The 25,772-nt window shown below is 42.3% G+C and overlaps 1 protein-coding gene across 1 annotated transcript in view; it reads left to right on the top strand.

Moving 5' to 3' along the window:
• Positions 1 to 25,772, top strand: part of ebf1a (EBF transcription factor 1a) — a 392,441-nt gene that overhangs the window by 215,331 nt on the left and 151,338 nt on the right. Inside the window, exon 8 of the mRNA XM_048603786.1 lies at positions 16,441 to 16,558. Within this exon, the coding sequence (XP_048459743.1) occupies positions 16,441 to 16,558 (118 nt within the window). The remainder of the gene's footprint in view (positions 1 to 16,440; positions 16,559 to 25,772) is intronic.

The raw sequence follows: 25,772 nt of genomic DNA, 5'->3' as shown, positions 1-25,772 counted from the left end.
CACACGTACACACACACACACGTACACACACACACACGTACACACACCGTTTGTAATAAAAGAGACTATAAGGAGAGACTAATGGATTGCGTATCTTTTAAATTGAGTAGCCAGTACTTTTCATGCTGCTGGTGACAAGATTAAGTGTAACCCCTGACTGCAGCAAGGACTCACTTCAGACAGATCCTGGCAAAGGGACCAGGGTCATTGAAGAAAGAAACTACTTCCATTTGTCAGGGCTTTGTAAAGCATTTTAAAGCCTTTGAAGAACCTTTGAAGTGTAGGTGTTACCATCTAGTAGGATCTCCTAAGAATGCCTGAGGCCAAATGGAGCTGGGGAGCTAGTTAATTAAAGGATATTGGGGCAATCTTGATTGGGTGTGTATATATGGGGATGAAGCAATGAGTTGGAGTTTATAGTGTATGTGCTGAATTAAAATTCTGACTGGAAAAGTATATGACTATTCACAATTCTAATCAAAGAGTGATTTGGTGAAAAATGGCTAACCTAAATGTAAAGTATCTGGATGTGATCTCTTGCCCCTATTTGCAGCATGTGGACCCAGGTTATTTTCTTACTGAAGATGAAACAAGGTAGAACCTTGCCACTTACACTACCACAATTTCACCAATCTTCACCCTGAAAAAGAGGCACCAAATATAGTGGAGCACTCCAGAAGTTCCATAAATATGTATACGGACAAAATGATGTCTCTAGAGTTTGGTACGTCTGAATAAGGTCTATCTTAATAAAAAATGGATAACAGTAGTTAACTGAGAGATAGTAGGAACTCCAGATGCTGGAGAATCTGAGATAACAAGGTGTAGAGCTGGATGAACACAGCAGGCCAAGCAGCATCAGAGGAGCAGGAAAGCTGATGTTTCGGGTCTAGACCCTTCTTCAGAATATCAAGTAGTTAGCTACCTGATTGCTTTATGAAGAAAGGAGCAAGCTCTAAGAAAGACTTAGAAATTCTGGAAAAAGGATGTTTGGAATGATATTGTACGTTGAAAGGATAAGGGTGTAACATAGGGTCACAGAGATATAAAGCATGGAAACAGACCCTTCAGTCCAACTTGCCCATGCTGACCAGACATCCTATATAAATCTAGTCCCATTTAGCCAGCATTTGGCCCATATTCCTCTAAATGCTTCCTGCTCATATATCTATCCAGATGCCTTTTAAATGCTGTAATCGTACCAGCATCCACCACTTTCTCTGGCAGCTCATTTCATACACGCACCACCCTCTGTGTGAAAACATTGCCCCTTTAGGTCCCTTTTATATCTTTGCCCTCTCACCTTAAACCAATGCCCTCAAGCTTTGGACTTGCCCACCCCGGGGAAAAGACCTTGCCTATTTACCCTACCATTGCCCCTCATGATTTTATAAACCTCTACAAGATCACCTGTCAGCCTCCAACACTCCAGGGAAAATAGCCGCAGGCTTTTCAGCCTCTCCCTATAGCTCAAGCCCTCCAACTGTGGCAGTATTCCTTGTAAATATTTTCTGAACCCTTTCAAGTTTCACAACATCCTTCCTATAGGAGGGAGACCAGAATAGCACACAGTATTCCAAAAGTGGCTCAACCAATGTCCTGTACAACCGCTACATGACCTCCCAACTCCTATACTCAATGCACTGACCAATAAAGGCAAGCATATCAAACACCTTCTTCACTATCCTATCTACCTGCGACTCCACTTTGAAGGAACTATGAACTTGCACTCCAAGGTCTGTTTGTTCAGAAACACTCCCCAGGACCTTAAAATTAAGTGTATAAATTCTGCCCTGATTTGCCTTTCCAAAATGTAGCACCTCACGTTTATCTAAATTAAACTCTGTCTGCCACAACTTAGCCTATTGGCCCATCTGATCAAGATCCCATTGTACTTTGAAGTAAGTTTCTTTGCTGCACACTACACCTCCAATTTTAGTGTCATCTACAAACTAACTAACTATATCTCCTATGTTTACATCCAAATAATTTTTTTAAATGACAAAAAGTAGTGGACCCAGCACCGATCCCTGTGGCACGCCGCTGGTCACAGGGCTCCAGTCTGAAAAGCAACTCTCCACCACCACCCTCTGTCTTCTACCTTTATGCAGTTCTGTATCCTAATAGCTAGTTTTCCGTCTATTCTGTATGATCTAACCTTGCTGACCAGTCTACCATGAGGAACCTTGTTGAACACCTTGCTGAAGTCCATACAGATCATATCCACCGCTCTGCCATCATCAATCCTCTTTGTTACTTCTTCAAAAAATTCAGTCAGGTTATTGAGACATGATTTCCCATGCTCAAAGCCATATTGACTATCCCTCATCCGTCCTTGTCTTTCCAAATGCATGTAAATGCTGTCTCAGGATTCCCTCCAACAACTTGCCCACCATCGATGTCCGGCTCACCGGTCTATAGTTTCCTGGCTTTTCCCTACACCTTTCTTAAACAGTGGCACCACATTGGCTAACCTATAGTCTTCTGCCACCTCACCTGTAGCTATCAATGATACAAATATCTCATCAAGGAGCCCAGCAATCTCTTCCCTCACTTCTCACAGGATTCTAGGTTCGAGGAGTGGCAGATGGAGTTTAATTTCGATAAATGAGAGATGTTGCATTTTAAAAAGGCAAACCAGGGCAGGATTTAAACAGTTAGTGGCAGGGTCCTGGGGAGAGTTGCTGAAAAAAAGAGACCTAGGGATGCAAGTGCATAGTTCCTTGAAAGTGGACTCACAGCTAGACAAGGTGGTGAAGAAGGCATTGGCATGTTTGCCTTCACTGGTGAGTGCATTGAGCGCAGGAGTTGGGATATAATGTTGCGGCTGTACAGGACTTTGGTGAGGCCACATTTAGAATACTGCATACTGTTCTGATCTCCCTTCTATAGGAAGGGTGTTGTTAAACTTGAGAGGGTGCAGAAAGGATTTTCAAGGATATTGCCGGGACTGGAGGGTTTGGGTTATAGTGAGAGGCTGAATAGGCTGGGACTATTTTCCCTGGAGGGTCAGAGGCTGAGGGATGACCTTGAAGAGGTTTATAAAATCATGAGGGGCATGGATAGGGTGAATAGCCAAGGTCCTTTCTCTAGGGTGTGGGAGTCCCAAACTAGAGGGCATAGGTTTAAGGTGAGAAGGGAAAGATTTAAAAGGGACTTGAGTAACTTTTTCATGCAGAGGATGGTGTGTGTATGGAACAAGCTGCCAGAGGAAGTGGTGGAGGCTGGTACAGTTATAACATTTAATAGGCATCTGGATGGGTGTATGAATAGGAAGGATTTAGAGGGATAGGGACCAAATGTTGGCAAATGGAACTAGGTTAGATTGGGACATCTGGTCGGAGTGGACGCGTTGGACTGAAGGGTCTGTTTCCATGCTGTAAGACTCAATGACACCCTTGTGGGGAGGGTGGACCACCTTGGAACAATGACATAGGTAAGGAGAGGGATGTGATCCTGCAATCAGAATTTATGGGGCCATGTAGAAAATTGAGAAGCAGGACTTTAAATGTAGTAATCTCCTGATTACTTCCAGTGCCATGTGCAAGTGAGCACAGAAATAAAAGGATATGACGTGTGTGGCTGGAAAGGTAGTGCAAGAGGGAAGAGTTTTAGATTCCTGACATACTGGTACTGACTCTGGAGGAGATGGCACTTTATAACAGAGTTGGAACTGAGTTCCTCGCAGGGCGTTCTGCAAGTGCAGTTGTGGAAGGGTTAAATTAATTAAACTGGAGCGTGGGAACCAGGAAAGAATATTCTGAGTAATACCAGGGTGTGAGAAGTACTGGGAGAGGTAGATTACACTAAAATCGAGAAGAGTAAGTTGGAGTTGGAGTGAGAGCAAAACAAATGTAAACAAAACCAGGTTTACACTACATATGTGAATACACAAAGCATAGTGAATAAGATTGGGGATCTTATAACCCAGGCACAAGCTGTCATGTGGGATTATGAGGTTCCATTAATTATAGAGAGCTGGCTCAAGGAGAGATTGCAATGGATATTAAACACTCCTGGTTACAATGTAGGAGAGCACTGCAGTGCTGCAGATAGAGGATGTTTCAGAGGGGTTGAGGACAGAATTGATTTGGCTGGAGCTAAAGAATAAGGATGCAATTGCATTATTTGGTGTAATCTATAGACCATCAAGAAGTGGGAAGCTTACTGTGGAACAAGTCTGTGAGGAAATTACAGAGGGGTGTAACCATCATAACATAGTTATAATAGGGGATTCTAATTGCCCATGTATAGACTGGGATCATGGTTGTGTAAGGGGCAGTGAGGAACAGGCGTTTCTTGTTGGTGTTCAGGAGAACTTCCTACAGCGTTATGTGTCCAGTCCAACAAGAAAGGAAGCAATGCTAGACCTGGTTCTTGGCAATGGGCCAAGTATATCAAGTGACAGTGAGAGAACTTTTCGGGGACATGAGGTTGAGGGTGATGGTGGAAAATGACACTGAAGAATCCAGAGTCAGAATGATCAGTTGAGGAAGGGATTACTTCAAACAGGCATTACAGAGTAGGGCTGGATAAACTAGAACCAGAGTATGGTGGGAGAAATAGTGAACGATGGTGATGGCTTGGGCGCAATCATGATATGTTCCCTCAGAAGGGAAAAGTAGGACAAACAAATCCCTGGAAGACAAAGATAATAGAAGTTAAGGAAGAAAAAGAATGCTTACAACAGGAGTCAGATGGAAAATACAATTGTGAACCAAGCTGAATACTGAAGATTCAGAATAGAAGATAAAAAAACAAATAAGGAAAGAAATAAAAAAAAATGAGCATCTAACATACAGGGAAATCTCAAAGCTTCCCATAACCACATAAACAGTACAATGGTTGTAAAAGGAGAAGTAGGTTAGGATGTAAAAGCTAGATTTACGCATGGAGGCAGGAGGCATGGCCCAGGTGTTAAATACTTTGCATCTGTCTTTACCTATGAGGCAGAACTGCCCAGGCTACGGTGACAGAGGAGGAAACTTTGTCATTAGAAGAGTTTAAAATTGATGAGGTGGAGGTATTGGACGAACTCTTGGTACTTAAAAGTTGAGAAGGCAGTGGCACAAGATGAGAGGCATCCAGGGATGTTGAAAGAAGTGAGAGTGGGAATTGCTGATGCACAGACAATTATCTTTCAGTCTTTTCTGGACTTTAGAGTACCAGAGAACTGGAGAATTGCAAAGATTGTGCTCTCGTTCAAAAAATGGTTGTAAAAATGAACGCAGAATTACAGACTGTTCAGTTTAACTTTGGTGGTGGTGAAATTTTTATAAACAATTATTTGGGATAGAATTAATTGCCACATGGAAAAAATTGTGTTAATTTAGTAAAGTCAGCATAGATTCTTTAACGGAAATTCTTGTCTAACTAATTTGCTGGAGTACTTTGAAGAAGTAATAGAGGGTATTGATATGGTGTACACGGACTTCCAAAATGCATTAGCTATAGTACCACACAACAGACTTGTGAGCAAAGCTATAGGTCAGAATAAAAGGGACAGTTACAGAGTGGAAACAAAACTGGACAAGGGTTGGGGAAACAAAGATAATGGTTAATTGGCGTTTTGGGGGACAGAGGAGTTTTTGTGGTTGAATTCCCTAAAGGTCAGCATTGGGACCCTTGCTCTTTCTGATGCATATGTGAATGATCTAGATCCTGGTGGGGGAATCTGCAGGGGAGAATTTCAAAATTTGTGATTCAAAACTGGGGAAAATTACAACCTGTTAGGAGAACTTCAACTGGTAACTTGGTGGAATCAGCAGCTAGGGAGCGGGTGGAGTTCAGTGTGGAGAGTTGAGGTGATACATTGTGGGAATAAAGAAAATAAGACGGTAGAAAATAAGAGATCTGTTTGCAATACACTGCACGCATGCGCACAATATTATGACAATTATTAGATGTTAAAAGAAAGGTTTTACTTTGTGATAAAATTTATTAATGTGAGCGCTGTCAAATAATATTATCATACTCACTAATTAACTTTTTAACTAAAGCACAGCGATTATTTCTAACCATGAATGTGTCCCCGCTTGCACAAAATTACACCAATTTTTGAAATTTGAAATATAAGTTCTGCTTTGTCCTTCAGTTTTATTTTTGCTGTTGTCCAATCTACTGTTTATTTAAAATATTATCATATACCGGTATTTGTAGATAATTGCAACAATGTATATATGAGACATTATTGATAATGTACATGCTCCTTGGTGTAAGTAAACACAGCCACAAAATAAAGGGTACTATTCCAAAGGGCGGACAGGAGGGAGGCATCTCGATGTGCATAAGTTATTGATGGTGGCAGGATAAGTGGAGGAAGCTGTTAATTAAGCATACAATGTCCTTAGCTTTATTAACAGGGGCATAGATCATAAGAGCAATGGATTATCATGAACTTATCTGGGACACTTATTAGAATTCATCTGGAGTGTTGTGTACAGTTATGGGCGCCACATTATTGGATGGATGTGATTGCATTTGATAGAGTGCAAAAGAGGTTTACGAGAATTTTCAGGGATGAAACACTTCAGTTAGGAAGATAAATTGGAGAAGTTGGGATTGTTTGAGGAAAAGGGTGAGGTGAGATTTAATTGGTATTGTCAAAACTATGACGAAGCTAGACAGAGTGGATAGGGAGAGACTGTTCCTGCTTGTAACAGAGTTGAGAAACACAGGGCACAGGTATTAAGTGATTTGCAAATATGAGGCCGAAAAAACTTATTCACACAGATGTAATCAGGGTCCAGAATGTGTTGCTTTGAAATGTGGTGGAGGCACATTCAATTGAGACGTTCAAAAGGGCATTAATGATTATATAAAGACAAACAATGTGCAGGGAAGAGGCAGGAGATTAATACTAAGATAGAACTCAGAATGCTGGTGCAGACACAATGGGCTGAATGGCCTCCTTCTGCCCCTAACACCTGTGATCTGAGAGGGTCATCAGCAGGCTGTTTTTGAAAGAGAGAGAGAGATATACAGACAGTCACCGTCAGGCTGAATTAGAAAGAAATTGTCAGCAAATGGCTATATTTTAAAGAGAGAGAGAGTGTGCCACAAATAGTCTGTATTTGAAAAGGATTGAGAGAGAAACCAGCATGTAGTATTTTATAATGGAAGATACTATTAGATGTAGTTGAAAGAGATAGAATCACCAGCCGGTTGTATTTTAATGGAATTTGGAGGGACACTATAAGGCTGTATTTTAAGAGAGAGACAATTTCATCAGCAGTCTGTATTTTAAAAAGAGCGAACCAACAGCAGGCTATGTTATAAAGAGATTGAGAGAGTCACCAGTAGGGTGTATTTTAAGAGAGAGAATCAGCAAAAGCTGGTATTTTAAAGTGAGAAAGAATCACCAGTGGTTAACTGGAGGGAGAGATGTGATATGTCGTGATAGCTGATGATTTTCCGTCATCATGATATGGTGTGATTCTTTTGTTAGCTTCTAGTGACATATGATTGAGATGTAAGTCACAGAGTCTGGAAGAATTCAATGAGCTTCTAACACAGTTCCTATATCAATCAAACTGACAGGTATTTCTGTGCCTAGGCTCATGCTAAGTAATTCTGATATCCTGTAATACACTTTTCTCAGCATGTCATGCTGCAAGGAGACAGAGCTCAGGAAGATGAAGATTGAGGGATTTATCCAATTAGGTCACATGCCATAAATTGGTGATGATATCATGAACATGTCCCTTAAAGGTATATCTCATATCGACTCTGAGACATAACACAACAGGATGTATTTTGAAGAGTCAGAGAGATCCAGATACAATCACCAACCAGTTTGTTTTGAAAGAGAGTGAGTCACAAGAAGGGCAGCGCAGTCCTGAGATTATGGCTGCACTACTTCCACCCTTCGATCCAGTTTACCTCCTGCCTCTCATAAGCCTTGGCTGGTGTTCCTGAGCTCAAGAAAGATGGCTGAGAAGCCGAGTTCACATCATGTCTGTGGCTGAGCAGACGCCTTGCGTCTGGCAATTGTCTAAATGCCAACAGCCTGGCATGCTCCTTCCTCAACTAGCAGCAGCCACATACCAGCGATGTGCTCACCAAATTGTGCGCCCAAGCCTAATTGAGGTCAAGTACACACCAAGATGAAAGTCTCTGAGCTGGTGGAGGCGCTGGGTAAAAGCCTTGCTGGTCCATCCTTAGTGTACGCTGGCTTGCTCCTCAGAGGTAGCAGTGCAGGTAGAGGTAAGGGTAGTCTGTGTCAGCCACTTTCTCACAGTCGTTTGTTGACTACCTGTAGTATTTGCATAAGGGATTGAGAAGGGGAATTAGTTGTAATAAAGGACTATAATTTTGGTTTAGGGTAAGACTAAGTTAACACTGGCGTTAATGAGAAAGCAGCACAGCAATGCACAATTAAATTCACTCAATTTGCTGCCCATGGTGTTCTCAGCCTCCCCACATGAATGGTCACTCTATTCTCCAGCCAATTCGTTGAGATTCTCTTTGAATGGAGTGAAGGCCACTCTGCCACAGGTCTTCCCTATCTTCCGAGTTGTGGGATATTTTTCCCTGCAATGGCACAAATGGTGGAATTGAGGGTAATGGAAATTGACGGCCTGCAGCTACCAACCAATCCCTGACCTTGTAGATCCCACCTGATAGGAATGTTTCCTCATACATGCAGTGTGTGACAGACCAAATTGTCCTTTATCATCAACTTCTCAATATTGCACTTTGGTAGAGGAGTTGAATGTTACTGGCATGAAGAAAGACTGCAGTAAGACACAGCACAGAGGGATTTCTAGGCACCTTGTGCATGAATACTGAAAAACTAGCATCCAAGTTCAGCAAATAGTAGGGAAGGCAAATGGACAGTTGGCCTTTATTTTAAAGGGAATGGAGTATAAAAATGGAGAAATCTTGCTCAAACTAGGCAAGGCACTAGTCAGACTACACCTAGAATACTGTGAACAGTTTTGCTCCCTTTATCTGTTCTGGCATTGCAAGTAGGTCACAGAAGGTTCACTTGATTGCTCCTTGGTCTGGAGGGATTTTCTTATGAGAAGTTGAGTAGATTGGGCACGTACTCAGTAGAATTTAGAAGAATGAGAAGTGACCTTATTGAAACATGTAAGATTCTTAGGCGATTTGACAGGGTAGATGTGGAAAGGTTGTTACCCCTTATGAGAGAGTTTAGAATCGGAAGGTCTAATCTCAGAATAAGAGGTCCCACATTTAAGACAGAGATGAGGAGAAATTTTTTCTCTGATGGTAGAGAATCTGTAGAATACTTTACCACTGCAGGCTATTGAAGCTGGGTCATTGAGTATATTCAAGGCTGAGATAGACAGAGGTTTAGTCAGTAAGGGAATCGGGGTTATAGGCAAAGGGCAGGAAAGGAATTTGCGGATTGTCAGATCAACCATGATCTAAATGAAGGACAAGGCAGACGTGATGGGTTGAATTGCCTACATCTTATGGTCTAATTCTTTCAAGTTTTGAAACTGCCTTAGAGAGATGAAAGAGGCTAAACTAACCTCCATTCTATTAGCAGCCACAAACAACTCTCCATCATGGGGATTACTTCTACTTTTACCTTTGATCAAGAAGACTGTTCATTACACGCTACATTGTCACCTTGCCGTGTTGAGATTGGTGTGAACTACTGTCAAAATCGCTGCCAGAAATCCTCTCAACTTTGTGTGATTTTTACCACCCAATATGTATTTACGAAACAATGCAAGCGTTTTCCATTTCTCCACTTTGCTGTCAATCCGTGATCCCCACCTCCTGTCCCTCATTTGGACATTTAGCCAGTTACTATACCTTCCTGTAGACACCCCTGCATGTCCCATTATCACGGGGAATGTTCAGTTATCTGACTCCCCTGGTCAATACACCATTGATAGCCTAATTTAGACAAATGATGCCTGCATGAGTTACTTTTCCATGTTCTATATAATCAGTATGTGTATTGGAATGGGTGGTTTGAGTTTTACCCCATAGGCTCCAAATTATTGAATTCATAGGTAGGCAGAACCCAAGCCGCCTCATCATCATCACCTCCCATGTCCTCAAAGTTGGAGCATTCATAATTCATCTCCACACTCGTGAAGAAAGTACTGTTTAGGCCTGATACCCACATTGTATTATTCAAGCTTTCCCATCACTTCCAATGATTTTTCCTACCTCTTATCGTTCCAAATGTTCTACCGTCTTCCAGTAAAATATGTCAGAGAACAGAAACCTCCCCTCAAATGCCTTAAGGCTCTCTGATAATTTTTTTGTCCCCTCAGCTTTGACGAATGCTTTTCTACCAGCTGTAGCACATTTAGATGGGTGGAAATAATAAAGCTAATTGTTATTCCTTCTGGTGCTTGAGGGTAGTCACACAGTATTGGAGGCAACTTTGGATTCCAGCTGGATACTAATTGGCACAAGCTATACACTCCCAATCATGTTAAGGAATTTTTTGCATGTCCTATCCATGCCAATGCTGTTTGTAACTTACAGTTCAACTGTTCTCCCAGTTTTTCATGCAATGTTTCATCAATTATTGCTGCGGTGTGCATTCTATAAAAATGTAGGATTGTCACACACATTGCTGAACTTGTAACGCACAAATTCACCTCCGTTAGCAGTGAAGAATCTTGTTTTTGACCCAATGCCTGAGCCAATGTATTTTTCCATGACTTTATCCACTATTGCCTGTCTGTCTTTGTTGTTTATCACAATGAACCTGGTCATCATATCTACAAAATGTAACAGATAAATATTCCAATCCTTGTCTCGTGTATTCAGAACCATGCCTGCTACTTTATTACATTGTGAGGTCAAGGGAACACACACTATCAGTTGCAGTTAAGTCTTTCAATATTTAGTACCTCTCACGTTTATATGTTATCAACCAGACTTTTTCCTGCAGAATTCAATAATATTTCTTGAACTTCTTGACAGGAAAACTCCTAGTTTCCTCAAAGGAACACAACAATGCCTGGATCCCAGGAATTGCAAGTTTATTGCTTTAGCAAAGACAGGTGCTTTGTCATTCTTCATGTTTATGATGTAGCCACTGGTAGCTGCTCACCAGTTCACCTCTCATCGCTGCTTAAGGGTGTCAGCCAGGCGTGATGTGATCTGAAGGCGAGTTGTGAGATGCATGAAGCAGAGGTTAGACTCTTTGGGCAAATTATCTGGAAAGCTTCCCACAGAGAGTGAGAAAGAAAGACCACAAGCTTCCCTCAACATCCTGTCAGGCCCAGGTTTCAACTGCCAACTAGGCCTCAGTCCCAACTGCCAACTAGGCCTCAGTCCCAACTGCCAACTAGGCCTCAGTCCCAACTGCTAATTAGGCCTCAGACCCAACTGTGTGTCAAGTCATAGATGTCAATTGCCAACTAGGCCTCAGTCTCAACAACAGATTTCAGATCACAGAATTGAAACAGCACCTTTCGACCATCATGAATACACCAGTCTCAAATAAATACTGTGACTCCAACAAACATTCACCTGCCTTTACCCCATAACTCTTGTACATTGTTTCTATTTAAATATCCAATGCCCCTCTTGAATGCATTAATTTAATGTATCTTTTTCAATCAAGGGCCTACTAAATACGTCACTTTGAACCACAACAGTGTTGATAGGGTGAGGGAGGCCTCCAATTTCAGATGGGAGGACCGCTCTCCTTAAAGACAGCAACATATTATCAACCATAGATCAAAAGGAGGGCATACTTCAATATCCTTTGCCTCTATTCTTAATCTGCTTTGTCCAGGCTTTCCTCAACGACAGTTTAGTTAATTGTTCCCAACACTGTTGAGGTACAGACTTTACCTGATACAGCACAATTGACACAATTGGCAGCTAGGACACCCAGTGGACTGAGAGAAGTCTTCAGTTTCTTACATAATATTTTCTTGTGGTTCATCTTTATCATATTCGTCATCTGAATTACCTCTGCCATGAGTTTTCTGAAATACTTGACACTTGATTCTTGGACAATTCATGACATAGTGATATTTAAAATCAAACCGGGAACAACTATTAATTATTCCCAGTGGATTTCTGGAATTCGTTCTTTGCCAGCTATCACCAAATTCTTGCATTTTCCTTTGATTTAGAAATCTGTTCAAGGTGTGATCTACTTTAAAACCTCTTTCTGAAAAGTTCCTTCTCTGTACAGCCGCCTACGTCTCGATTCTCTTCAAATTTGAGGGTCAGGAATCACGGATTCCTCTATTTCATATACCGCCGCAGAACTCCCACCATGTTTTATGGAGGTAGCTGGAAATGACTGTATCACTGAAAATCTTTCTACAACGACATCATTTGTTCAAAAAGAGAGTCATTACCACAAAATTGAACACTATCCATTTGCATGACGTATGCGGTCTAACTGTTTGATTGCAAGCACAGGCTCTAATTCCTGGATTGAATTTCTTTATTCTTTCATGTAACTCTCAAAATCTATGACTGTCCATCTTTTAAATGTATCAAATATTGACCATAAGCTTCCAAGAAATTATCTTTTCTGTAATTTTTGTCCATAAATTGTAGTGGAGCTGTCAATGTCTCTTCAGTATCTAAGTTAGGTGCCAAAAATATTTGATTTCTAATTTTACTGCTTCCTGGTAAAGACAGTTCCAGAGACATACCTTGCTTCTTCTTGGTTACAGAAGTGACCGAGCTCCACATCTCCACATTATTTTCCCAATGCGTGAGTCAGGAAACACTGGTGGATCGTCAAACACTTATGATCATCCATAGCGACTCAGACATTGTATTTTTAAAAAAGCCATCAGGAGCGTTGCTTTTGTCGGAAGCAGAGATTACTTTCTGCTTGCTTTATCTCCCCACCTGAGGGGATTAAGGTTAATCATCTACTACCATATTTGGCATCCGATATGCTTTTATTGGATAAGGCAGCTGGTTACTTCCCGGGAGTTACTCCAGTTTTATTGTTAAACTGTAGGTCTGTGCAAATATCAGTTTCACCCCTTCCCTTCACTTATGGATTCTTTAACTATCCAGAAGCCAAATCCATCCTGGGCAAAACCCAGCTCTGAAACAGAAGCTTCATGAAAACCACTTGCCCTCAGTTAATCAAGAGCAAGCTGTGTTTTAGTGAGTCAGATTCACCAGCAGACTGTATTTCATAGGGAGAGAGCCAGTCACCAGCAGACTGTTTTTTATAGAGAGAGAGCCAGTCACCAGCAGACTGTATTTTATAGAGACAGAGCCACCAGCAGACTATTTTATAGAGAAAGAGACAGTCACAAGCAGACTGTGTTTTATAGAGAGAGAGGGAGAGACTGTCATGAGCAGACTGTGTTTTATAGAGAGAAACCGTCACCAGCAGTTGGTCTGTCTCTTTAAAAAATACAGTCTGCTGGTGACTGTCTCTCTCTCTCTATAAAATACAGTCACCACCAGACTGCATTTTATAGAGAGAGCCACCAGCAGACAGTAGTTTATAGAGAGAGAGAGAGAGAGAGAGAGAGAGAGTCACCAGCAGACAGTAGTTTATAGAGAGAGACAGAGAGTCACCAGCAGACAGTAGTTTTTTAGAGAGACAGTGTGCCACCAGCAGGGCTATAATTTGATGTGAGAGTGAGTCACCAGCAGTTTACTTTAAAAGGTAAATGTTCACTCTTAGGATTTACTTTAAGATATTGTAAATGTCTTGTGGACATTTGTTAAACTTGGAATTTTAATTGAAATCTAAAATGATCTCAATTTACTTTCATACCTCATTGACTGAGGTAGCATGTTACCAGCAGAGACCTGGCACTCTGGATAAAAACAAGCAGTTTCATCTTATTCGAAAAATGATGACAGTGCTGCTTCTTGGGCAGGAGAGGAAGAACTGAGTGTACCTTTAAAATATTTCATTTATTAAATCGTAATTGTGTTCTGCTGATAGGTTGATGGATCGTCTTTGTTCTGGTTGAACAGAGGGAAGCCCTACTTTATGGTGGGATTAATAGATGCATCGCTGATTGAGGATCACAGTGGGGTTTATGTGTGAGGACTGTCCCTTTCAACACGCAGACCATCCTCAATCAGTTTCCTTAACTGTGTGCCTCTGTACTTGACCTCTGCTGCATTGATCCAGAACACAAGGTTTCATCGACCAAGTCATGCACAAAATACATATGTGTTTGTAGCTAAATTGGTAAGTCTTTTGAAATAAACACGTTAGCGAGTGCAGCATTAAATGCAGAGCAAGACCTGTATCGTTATATCGTGTTCTGCCTCATTGAAGTTCACACCGATTTAATTGGGCCATGTGCTACACCAGGATTTCTAACTGTCCTTGAACATCCCTAATGGCCTTGCACCCCATTCGTCCCACTTGAAATTGGCTGGTTTTAAAATATGCAACACTTACATGTGAAACTACCTGTCTGATTTGGCTCACTCACAATGTGGCATGAAAAACGACTTGCACACAGGAATAGAAGGAGGACATTGTTGACTGTAGGAGCTGGCTGTGTGTAAATTGACAGCCACACTTCCCACAATGCAACAGTGATTACACTTTCAAGAAAAAAAGTGCTTCTTTACTGGCTGTGAAGGGCTTTCGGGTTGTCCTGGAAGTTGAGGAAGCTGCCGTGGAAATGCAAGTTATTTCTTTTTACAACTGGCCTAAGTGGCACTTAATGGCAGGAAAGCAATCAAAGAAAAGTCAACAGCTTACCAATCCCAGCCAGGAGGCTTGTGTGAGTGAGCAGTATGAGATTCGAGGAGGCAGCTAGATGGGTCTCCCTTACCTATCAGCCAGCACACACTGACTGTCTAGACCTGTGAAATGTGAAAGGCCATTTGATTTAAGAGAACAGAAAATTTCCAGTGCCTGTGGAGTGCTGCCTTCAAAAACAAGTTGTATTTGTACAACGCCTTCAGTGCACTAAAACATTGCAAGGCATCCATGTGAATGTTATAGGACAGTTTAACAGCTGTCTGAGGATACATGATGCGAAAACTTTCTCACAGTGGTTGCTTTGAAAGAGCACCTACAAGTGTCAAAGTATCAGAGAAGCAGAAACACTTAAGGAAGGAGTTACAAAATGTAGGATTTGGGCAGCTTCAGGTATGACTGCCAGTGATTGAAATGCTCAGGAGGCCAGAATTAGAGGAGCGCAAATGTCTTTGAGGTTTGTGAGGTTAAAGGTGAATTTAGAGATATTAAGACAGGGGTTGGGTGGGCAGGTGCAGGGGCATGTAGGGGTGCAGTGAAGGATCTGAAAAGCACAAGAAGATTTTAAAATCGGGATGTTGTCAATCTAGGAACCAGTGCAGCTCAGCAGGCACAGGGGTATTAGCTGCCGAGAGTTGGATGAGCTGACATTTAGAGTAGGTGAGAAAATTCCGCCAAGTTTCCCTTTTCCCTCATTTCTCTCGAGTACTCTTTGATTTGTTTGCATTAATGTTCCCATCTGCCTGCAACCTCTATGAACTTGCATGAACCCATTCACAAAGAGTCAGAATGGCTAGCAGAAGCAAAGTACCGTGGACACAGGAAATCCGAAACAAGCACAGGGAAAGGTGGAGAAACTCACCAGGTCTGGCAGTATCTGTAGAAAGAGGGAGGAACAGAGTTAATGCTTCATGTCCGGTATGACTTCCTCAGAACTGAAGAGTTCTGAACAGTTCTGTAGAAGTCATACCAGACTGGAAACATTAACTGTGTTTCTCTCTCTCTCTCCACAGTTGCTGCCAGACCTGTTGAGTTCCTCCAGCTTTCTCTTTGCTTTGAGTCCGAATGTTTGCCATGGGGAAGCTGTGCAGTTGTGGGATGCTATTCTTGCCCAAACGGGACATCTGTACACGTGCAGCAAGGAGAGTTCCGCACTTTGATCAGGATTCAAGCTTCCAACTCCTGACTCAGGAATGCTGCAGGCAAGTTCCAGGATTGCTGATCGACCTCAGTGCTGGCTGAGCAGTGAACCTGATCCGTGTGTACCAGCTTAGTGATATATAACAGCACTTCAGCGGCACTTGAAACTGGTTGATTGCATCTTGGGACAGATACTCTCAAAATAGGCTTAGATGAGAAACCTCCTTTTTGACACTACCTTTTCCTGAATACCAATCCATTTCGGCTTTGAGCTGTTTCTTCACAAGCTGGAGTGTACAGGCTTCAACTACCCTTTATAGAAATTTCTTCCAGTCCCCAGAACTGCCGTAAACTCCCTGTTATGAATCTATGTCCTTTTGCCCTGTTGTCTCTGGAAGTGATGCTACAGGTTTGCTTTCACTGTATCGATGAATATTTTATTTCCGTTTTCTTCTCCCTCACCCAGGATTCTGGTGCTGTTTTCCAATTGAATTTTAGCTCTGAACTTGCTTATTTTGTTTTTCTCCTTCTCCAGAACAATATGAGCGAGCAGGTAGGATTCGTTCTGAAATGCCCTTTATCCCTCGCATTGTGAAGTGACTCTCTAACGGCTCTTTTAATCTCTCCTGCCCCAGGTGGTCGTCTCCACAACGGTGAACGTGGATGGCCATGTGCTGGCCATTTCCGACAATATGTTCGTCCACAACAACTCCAAACACGGTCGGAGGGCTCGAAGGCTCGATCCCTCTGAAGGTACGCCCTCTTATCTGGAACATGGTAGGCATATCATTTTAATTGGTTAAAGCTTATCTCTCCCCACCCCTCCGAACACCTAGTTTATCGATGTTTGTATCAGAGTTCCAGTTGCTGCATCTCCACAACTATTTGTGACCTTGAGTATTTTGTCAAGGTGACAACACTTAGATAGCAGTTATCCAGAATGACACAGACTATGGGAGTGGAGAAGCGGCCTGATGACTCAAGTGGTCTAAAGCAGGTTCTTTATGGTTGACACATGCATCTTCCCAACTTCCTTCATCGAACCCTGTATTCCTTCTTCCTTTGCAGATTAAATTTCTTCTTGATTTCCCTGCCCAAAGACTGATTATTCACTAAACTGTGCAAAGTGCCAGGATTTTATCACTGCAACTCCAAAGTGGAGGTGATCCCCTCAGCCCGAACATGGCATTGAACCCTGTGCTGTTGGTATTAATCTTACCTGCATGCCTCCTCAAATGCATCTGGTTGCTTCAACTGTTCCTCATGGTATTGATATCAACGTTCTTACCATTCCCTGGGTAAAGAGTTTGTCCTGGAGACCCGCTCAAATTTATTGGTGACTCTCTTACTTTGAAAGCCTTCAATTGGGAAGCCCCCACTGGTGGAAACATTCACTCTATACCTACCCCATCAGACCCTTTCATAATCTTCAGCACCTCAGTCAGGTCAACTCTTAAGGCAAAGAAAAGACTGCCATCATGTTCAATTTTTCCCGATAGGTGATCCTTTCAAGTCTAGCATGATCCTTACTAGGAGTAAATTCCAACTGATGACAAGTGTACAACAAATCAAGGATTGATCGTTTGAAATGACTTCACTTTTGGCTATTGTGATTTGCTGTTGCTCAGATCTGTTTAGAAGTTGGGAGTGTCTCCTCCTATCCTAATTTTGCAAATTTATTGTGAGTTACGTTGCTCGCCTTATTGTAAGAACTAATTGGAAAACTGTAGGACTTCTTGAAGGATTTTGCTGCAGTCCAAGTCACTTGCCATCATCAGTAAGATTCCTGACTGGTTTTTGAACCTGGACTGAAAATTAATTGATATTTCCCCCCACACACTGAGGTGTACTCAGAATCACAGAATTGTTTCAGTACAGAAGAAGGCCATTCTGCCCCTTGTGCTCCTGTTACCTCGTGCCAATCTCCTGCCTTTTCCCCATAAGCCTGAACACCATTTCAGCCTAAATGCCCTCTTGAATACCTCATTTGAATTTGCCTCTACCACATTTCAATACATTTCATATCCTAGCGACTCATTGAGTGAAAATTTTTTTCTCACATCACCCTTCCTTCATTTGCACTCCATTTCTAAATCCATGCCCTCTTGTTCTTTTTGTTTCCCTCTTACGAGTGGAACAGTTTCACACTCTACATTAAAATAACAGTGTAAAATCGTCTTCCTGTTGATATCGTTCATTTCCACAGTCTCGAAACAGTCTCCCTGCGCACCCCCCCCACCTCATTTAGTCTTTACTTCCTGATTGATTTTTTTTTTTAACAAATTCGATGTTGTATTGTGCACAACCCTTTCATCTACATTCTCAATGTCTTCTTATCCTGGAATTGCTATTGATTCTGCACTGAAATTTAATTTTCAAGCAAGTTCAGCACTGAGGCCTTTCCCTCACTCCAGCCTACTACCCCCAAGGCTAACTATAATAGCTTAACTCCTACACTGAGATAACACAGACCAGGAGCTGAATCCATTAGCTTCTTTACATTACACACTGCCACTACCACCTCAGCTTGCAACACAACATGTGATGATTAGTCACCTTCATATTCGATAGAGTGTACTGTCCAATCTACTGTTGACCCAGCCATCCAAAAGAATGCAGATCCAATAATTTAATGTAGAACTAAGCATCCAAAATATTACAGAAAGAAACAAGTTCCAGTTATGTGATAACAAGGTGTAGAGCTGGATGAACACTGCAGGCCAAGCAGCATCAGAGGAGCAGGAAAGCTGACGTTTCGGGTCGAGACCCTTCTTCAGAAAAAAATCCTCTAATGTAGCTTGGCCTGCTGTGTTCATCAAGCTCTACACCTTGTTATCTCAGATTCTCCAGCATCGGCAGTTCCTACTATCTCAGTTCCATTTATGTATTGCCTTTTCAGACCTCCAGGTGCTCCTAAGTAGCTTAGAACCATTTAGCGACTTTCATCATGTGAAAAAGTTTGTTACCTAGTTTATACAGTGAGGTCCCATAAGCAGCTTTGGAGGCAATAATGACAGTTTATCATAGAATGTTTACAGCACAGAGGGAGGCCATTAGGCCCATTGAGAATCTGCTAGCTCTCTGCAAGAGCAGTTCATCTCATGCCACTCCCCAGGTTTTTCTCCCGTTCACTGGCAAATGTTTCCTCTTCAGATAACAACTCGTTTCTCTTGTGAAAGCAGTGATTACATCTGTCTCTATCATTGTCTGATGAGGAAAGTTTGAATAGGCTGGCATGGAGTTTAGAATAGGAGGAGATAAGTTGATTGAGACATATAAGATCCTGAGGGATACTGACAGGGGAGATTTGAAGAGGGTGTTCCCTCTCATGGTAGAATCTAGAATTATGCGTTACTGTTTAAAAAACTAAAGCGGTTGCCCATTCGAAACAAGAGATGATGTGATTTTTTTTCTGTCAAGGCGTTGTAAATCTTTGGAACTCTCATCCTAAAAAGACAGTGGAAACAGAATTTTTAGATAGTTTCAAGGTAGGAGTGAATAGATTCTTGTTAGTTAATGGGGAGTAGGCAGCAATGCGAATTTGCAGTTACAATCAGATCTGCTACAATCGTATTAAATGATGGAGCAGGCTTGAAGGGCTGAGTGGCCTTCTCCTGCTTCAAATTCATGTGTTCGCAGGTAAGACCAGGTCTTGGTTTCATGTCTCGTACAAAGACGGCACCTTCTACAGTATAGCACTCTCAGGACTGCTAGATTAAATAATGTGCCCAAATTCCTAGATTGGACCTCATAGACTCCTTATAGTGTGGAAACAGGCCATTCGACCCAACAAGTCTGCACCCACCCTCCGAAGAGCATCCCACCCAGATTCACCCCCCCACCCTATCCCTGCAACCCTGCATTTCCCACAGCTAATCCCCCGAGCCTACATATCCCTTGACACTATGGGCAATTTAGCATGGCCAATCCACCCTAACCTGCACATCTTTGGACTGTGGAAGGAAACCGGAGCACCCGGAGGAAACCCACACAGACATGGGGAGAATGTGCAAACTCCTCACAGACATTTGCCCAAGGGTGGAATCGAACCTGGGTCCCTGGCGCTGTGAGGCAGCAGTGCTAACCACTGAGCCACAATGCCACCCAAAACTGCACACAGACATTTGCCGGAGGCAGGAATTGAACCCAGGCCCTAGGCATTGTGAGGCAGCAGTGCTAATCATTAAGCCACCATTATGCTCACTTCAAACCATGACCTTTAAACTCTGACCATCAAAACCAGAGCTCCAATCTATTTGACTTAAGGGCCATATACCTAATGATTTATCAGGTTGTACCTCTGACATTTTGTTCAGTAAACTGTCAGGCCAAACGTGCTGCTTCGCAAATAGCCCAGCCAGACTCTTAGTAAGTAATTAAAAAGTAAAGGCTAGGGTTAATTTAAGCACTACTTCATGAAGCATCATGAAAGTTAGGAGCACTTTGGCCATACCTGCTCTCTGTAGTTGCGTGTAAGGGAAAATTATGTTCTAATTGGTTCAGTTTCATATGTAAATTAGATATAATTAGTATAATTTTTTCATAAGTTACCCATAATGGCGTAACAATTATACTCTCAAGTTTTATAAAGATTGTTCTTATGGACTTCTATTATGGAGCAAAGTCTATTTTCTAATTAACTTAATTGGCATAAGCAAATGAGATTGAATTAGCAGAATGCTTTGATATGTTATCCCAATTAGCCAAACAATTATACCCTCCTGGTTTCATAAGAATTAGACATTTCAAATGGTGAGCTGTGCATGAAACTATGATAAAGTTTGAAAGGGCTGACAAAGGTCCTGATGGAGATCTCTGCTACAGCTTCCTATGGTTTAGATTGTTGGAGATGGATAAGGAAAAGGTTAGGGGAATTTCACTTCAGTTTTCACTGCCACTGATGTAAATTGTACCTGTCAGATCTTTTGGGATTCTTGTCTGGTTCCCCAATTACAGACAGACAGCAATTGATGCTCTGTGCTGTTTGGCGTTCTGGATGGAAAATGGGGCAAAATTAAGCTGAAGATTCTTTATCCAGGCCTGGAGTCTCACCTGTTGTCTCTCCCTTCTCTGCATTGTGCCACACAAAGACCTCGTAGCCAAGATACCACATGACGTGACTCCCATTCCTTTGTCAGGGTATGCCTAGCTTAACGGGCGAGGCACCATTTGTGGTGTCGGTGCCCCTGAGGGTGGAATGAGGTTAAAGTCAGTCAGATTTCCCATGCCCGACCTCTGCTGGGAATCACGAGGATTTGGCAGTGGGGCAAGAACAAGACATGGTCGAGTGGTGCTGCCTTTCACAGATCTTTTAAATTCATTCACAGGATGTGTGTGTCACTGGCCAGGCCAGCATTTATTACCCATCCCCAATTGCCCAGAGGGCAGTTAAGTGTCAACTGGGGGCAGCACGATGGCTCAGTGGCATGTTAGCTTAGCACTGCTGCCTCATGGTGCCAGGGACCTGGGTTCGATTCTACCCTCGAGCGACTGTCTGTGTGGAGTTTGTCCATTGTCCCTGTTGTCTGTGTAGATTTCCTCGAGGATCTCTGGTTTCCTCCCACAGTTCACAGATGTGCAGGTTATGTGGATTGACCATGCTAAATTGCCCATAGTGTCCAGAGATGTGCAGGCTAGGTAGGTTAGCCGTGGGAAATGCAGCGTTACAGGGATAGGATTGGGACGAGATGGGTCTGGGTGTGGACATGATGGGCCAAATGACCTGCTTCCACACTGTAGGGATTCTATGTTGATAGATTGCTGTAGGTCTGGAGACACATGTAGGCCAGACCAAGTAAGGATGGCAGATTTCCTTCCTTAAAGGGCATTTTTCCTGACAATTGACAATTGTTACATGGTCATCATCATACACCTAGTTCCAGATTTTATTGAATTCAAATTCCACCATTCGAAACTGGGTCCCCAGAACGTAACCAAGGCCTTTGGATTGACAGCCTAGCAATAATACCAGTAGGCCATCACCTCCTGTAAACTGTAGACATTCATTGCTTAATTTGCATGTGAGGTGCCTGTGGAACGGCATCTCCGGAAGATCAGCATTCTCAATGCAGGAGGGCGTTCTTTCCACAGTCACAGTCCCGAAACAGCTAGAGTACTGTAGAGCTGGAAAATTGGTTCGGTTGTGCCAAAGTAAACTCGCAGACACAGTACTCATTTTACCCCACCAGTGTCTTGTATTCAACTAAAACTAAAAAAATCACTTAGTGAATTGTTAGAACCCTTTATTCCTGTACATCAGCTGGAGTGTAAGATGTATTGCTAATTTTCTTATTTCTCTTTAAAGTCAAATCTGAAGTGCATGTAAAATATTAATGGGATGGGAGATGTTTCAAAGCTCATTCTCAAACACTTTGAAGAGCCAGCTACACAAAATACCTGATAGACATTGGCAATTGGCTTGCACAAGCAGAGAAGACCCTATTTCTATAACTAATGCTGGTTTGTGCCTCCGCTTATGGAATTGGTATTAATTTCTGACTTGGCTTCTAACGACCTCCATCTCCCGTACATAAAAGATGCCCATCAATATGTGACTGCGTTGTGTTTATATTGGTCTATTTTCTGGAAGGATTGCTCACACACCCAGTTCCTCCCCCTGAAGCACACACACGCATACATAAGTCCTTTCTTACTTGTCCATTTGGAAAGTGGATCAGTGCTGTTTGTCGTTTTCACAGGGATACTGTAACATTGTCTGGTCGCTTGCATTCCCCACAATTTGTTTTTGGTTCTGTTTTGACCTTATAAGCTGGTACTTTCCTTGTGGCTCCTCACATCCTTTCCACTTACTTGCATTATCCACCCACACTGACTTACACATAAGTGTGCCCTGGAAATGACAAAATAATAACTAGTTTTGAACTGTGGATGTGAACTAGCTAAAATCATTCCCAGTGCCTTCCTAAGTGTATCGCGTTGTCTTTAACCTTGAAATTGTTACAAGTTATTTTTAGATAGCGCAGTAGCAAAGATGGAAAATTTCCACTGCCAGTTGTCAGGACATGAAAGGTTTAAACCAGGAAGCACACTTTCTGTTTTATATCATGTCTGTGAAACATCTCGGGACATTTTATGACATCGAAAGTGCTTAAAAGATACTATGTTTTGTTGTTCTTGTTAAATGAACCAAGTGTCATAAAACCTTGGCTATCTTGTGACGGAGTATGAGGGGAGGTGATGACCTAGTGGTATTATCACTAGATTGTTAATCCAGAGACCTAAGTGATGTTCTGGGGACCCAGGTTTGAATCCTACCGCTGCAGACGGTGGAATTTGAACTCAATAAAAATCTGGAATTAAGAATCTAGTAGTGACCATAAAACCATTGACCATTGTTGAATGTCATAAAACCCCATTTGGTTCACTAATGTCCTTTAGGACATCCTTACATGTTACTCAAAACCCACAGGAATGTGGTTCACTCTTAACTGCCCTCTAGGCAATTAGGGATGGACAACAAATGCTGGCCCAGCCAGTGATGCTTTCATCCTGTGAATGAATTAAAAAAAGCACCAATTCTTCCCATCCACATTCACTCAAATTCCACTTTCCTGCCTTTTCCCCATATTCCTTGATTGCCTTATTGATTCAAATTCTGTCTATCTCAGCTTCGAAAGTAATGAACTAGCCTTGACAGCTGTCTGTGGTAAAGAATTTCAGAGATTCACCACTCTCTGAGAGAAGAAATTCCTCCTTCTCCCTGTCTTAAATGTGTGACCCTTACTCTTAGATTATGCCCTCTGGTGCTTGACTCTTCCACAAGGGGAAATAATCTGCCCTGTCAAGCCCCCTAAGAATCTTGTCTGTTTCTCCATTACAGTAAACAGAGTGATTCCTGTGTGTGTCCCTTGCAAACCCACAGCAGATTAACTGTCAGGCAGAGTCGCAACATTGTATACACTACATTAAAGGTGAACTCCCTTGAAGACAAGGTGCATACACAATAGAAGTCACACTATTCCCACTTAGTATCGGGATAGTGTGATTTACAGAGATGAAAAGTCAAAGAAAAATCTGAAAGGAAAAGCAGGTAGTCTGTCAGGATTCAGAAAGAATGTGGGGAAAAGAAAAAACAACCAGCTAATATCTGGATGATTGATCCTTCAGCAACAATAGCAACTTACATTTGTGTAGTGCTTGTAGTTTGATGGGTCCACATTTGAATCTTTAAGCATCTTTTGATTCAGCTGCTAATAGAGAAGGTGCTCATTGCAAATTTTTCAGTTTTTACCAGGGGCTGTTGCCAAAGGATTAGGTGGGAACAGACTATTAATGTCAGCTATTACTATGTTAGTATTAAAATATAACTGCCCTGTAGACGTAGTCAATCAAGCAGTGCCAAACCATACTGTCTGAAGTGGAACAGGCCCAGTAACTCAATTCTTCTAAACTGTGTTGGTATAAGGAGACACTAGTCAGTCGCCCACTTATCATATTTATGTGGCTTGATCACACAGAAGTCCCTTTGTTTCTCAGTAATTCAGAATATATTCAATATACCATATAGCACAAGAGTCCACTGATACATAACTTCTGGTCCTACCCTACTCACTTGAATTGCATGTGGTCTTGGATGCTATCACAATGCAGGCCATAGAGAATCGGAATATATTTGACATTCTCTCCTGTTTAGTTTTGTCCCATGGAGAAGAAGGTTGAGTACAGTGTAAAGCAGACTCCTAGTTCAGTGTTGCCTCATTTGTGCTAATCTTGCAGAGTTCATTTCTACTCTCAACGTTTTACTTGCCCCCAGTGTCATTTGCTGCATCTGACACTTGCCTTATCATCAGGCGAAAGCAAAAATTAACAGTGCAGAGAAAGAAAACCTTGAAGTGTAACTGGTAGATTTGCGATGCCATCAGGACAGTGCATTTAGAATGAGAGCATCTGATCATTGGCCCCCTTTCCTCAGCCCAGCAGACCATATTTCCTCTCTCCTATCTCCCCTTACACCCTCTCTTGTCCGTGAGACCGTCTCCAGTTCGCTCAGCTCTATTCTCACTAAGATGCTGACTATCCAGGGTCTTTGCCTATTACCAGATGTTGTTCACAGTTACACTGGTTTGGATACCTTTTAAAAACTAGCCCCTCGACTCCCCAGTTGTTCCAGACAGATGCTGCACCTCCAGCTTTCACTTCATGTTCAAACTGATTACATGTGCTGCAGCCTTCCATATCCGCGTCCGTCTTTCTGGAACGCTGAGCTTGAATCCCTCCAATCCAGGTTTATCCCTTGCCATTGAAATAACTCCACAGAGGCTGATACAAAAACGGAAGTCGCTGGAAAAGCTCAGCAGGTCTGGCAGCATCTGTGAAGAAAAAAATTCAGAGTTAATGTTTTGGGTCTAGTGACCCTTCCTCAGAAGTCAGAGGCTGGTACCCATCACCAAGTCACCTTTTATATACACATGAGCAGTCTTTGACTTTAGTACTGCCTCATTCAGAGTCAGGTATTTCTGTCACTTCTCTTATTTATCTGTCAGCCAGGGCTCCCTGATTGGACCAGATTAACAGCCCCAATCAGGGAACTCATATTCTATTCTCCTGTAACAAACCTGTTCCTGTCACAGAATTGGAGAGTTGTAATGGTGCAAAAGGAGGCCCAGGAAAGTCACTAGCCAAAGATAGACTATCCCCTGGTCCTCCTCAACCTTGCTCTAGCCTTTGACATGGTTGACCATCCCGTCCTGCTCCAAGGTCTGTCCCTGGTCAACCAGTGAGGTGGGCCTGCTCTCACCCGGCACCCACTCTCATTTATCTGATGGCAGTCAATGATTCCTCAGCCACGGAGTTTGCAGTAGTAATAGGCAATTGCTGATCACCTTGTCTACCGTTGTCTTTCCTATGATCCTATATGCTTGAGGTTTGGCTTGTGGTATTGCCTGTCCATTTACCTCAGTGCTGATTGGAGGACATTACAATGTACAGGTGATTGCCAGTTTTCCAA

The sequence above is a fragment of the Rhincodon typus genome, chromosome 12 (assembly GCF_021869965.1).
Source record: "Rhincodon typus isolate 14 chromosome 12, sRhiTyp1.1, whole genome shotgun sequence".
Classification (NCBI taxonomy): Eukaryota; Metazoa; Chordata; class Chondrichthyes; order Orectolobiformes; family Rhincodontidae; genus Rhincodon; species Rhincodon typus.
This window is presented reverse-complemented; position numbering and strand designations above follow the sequence as displayed.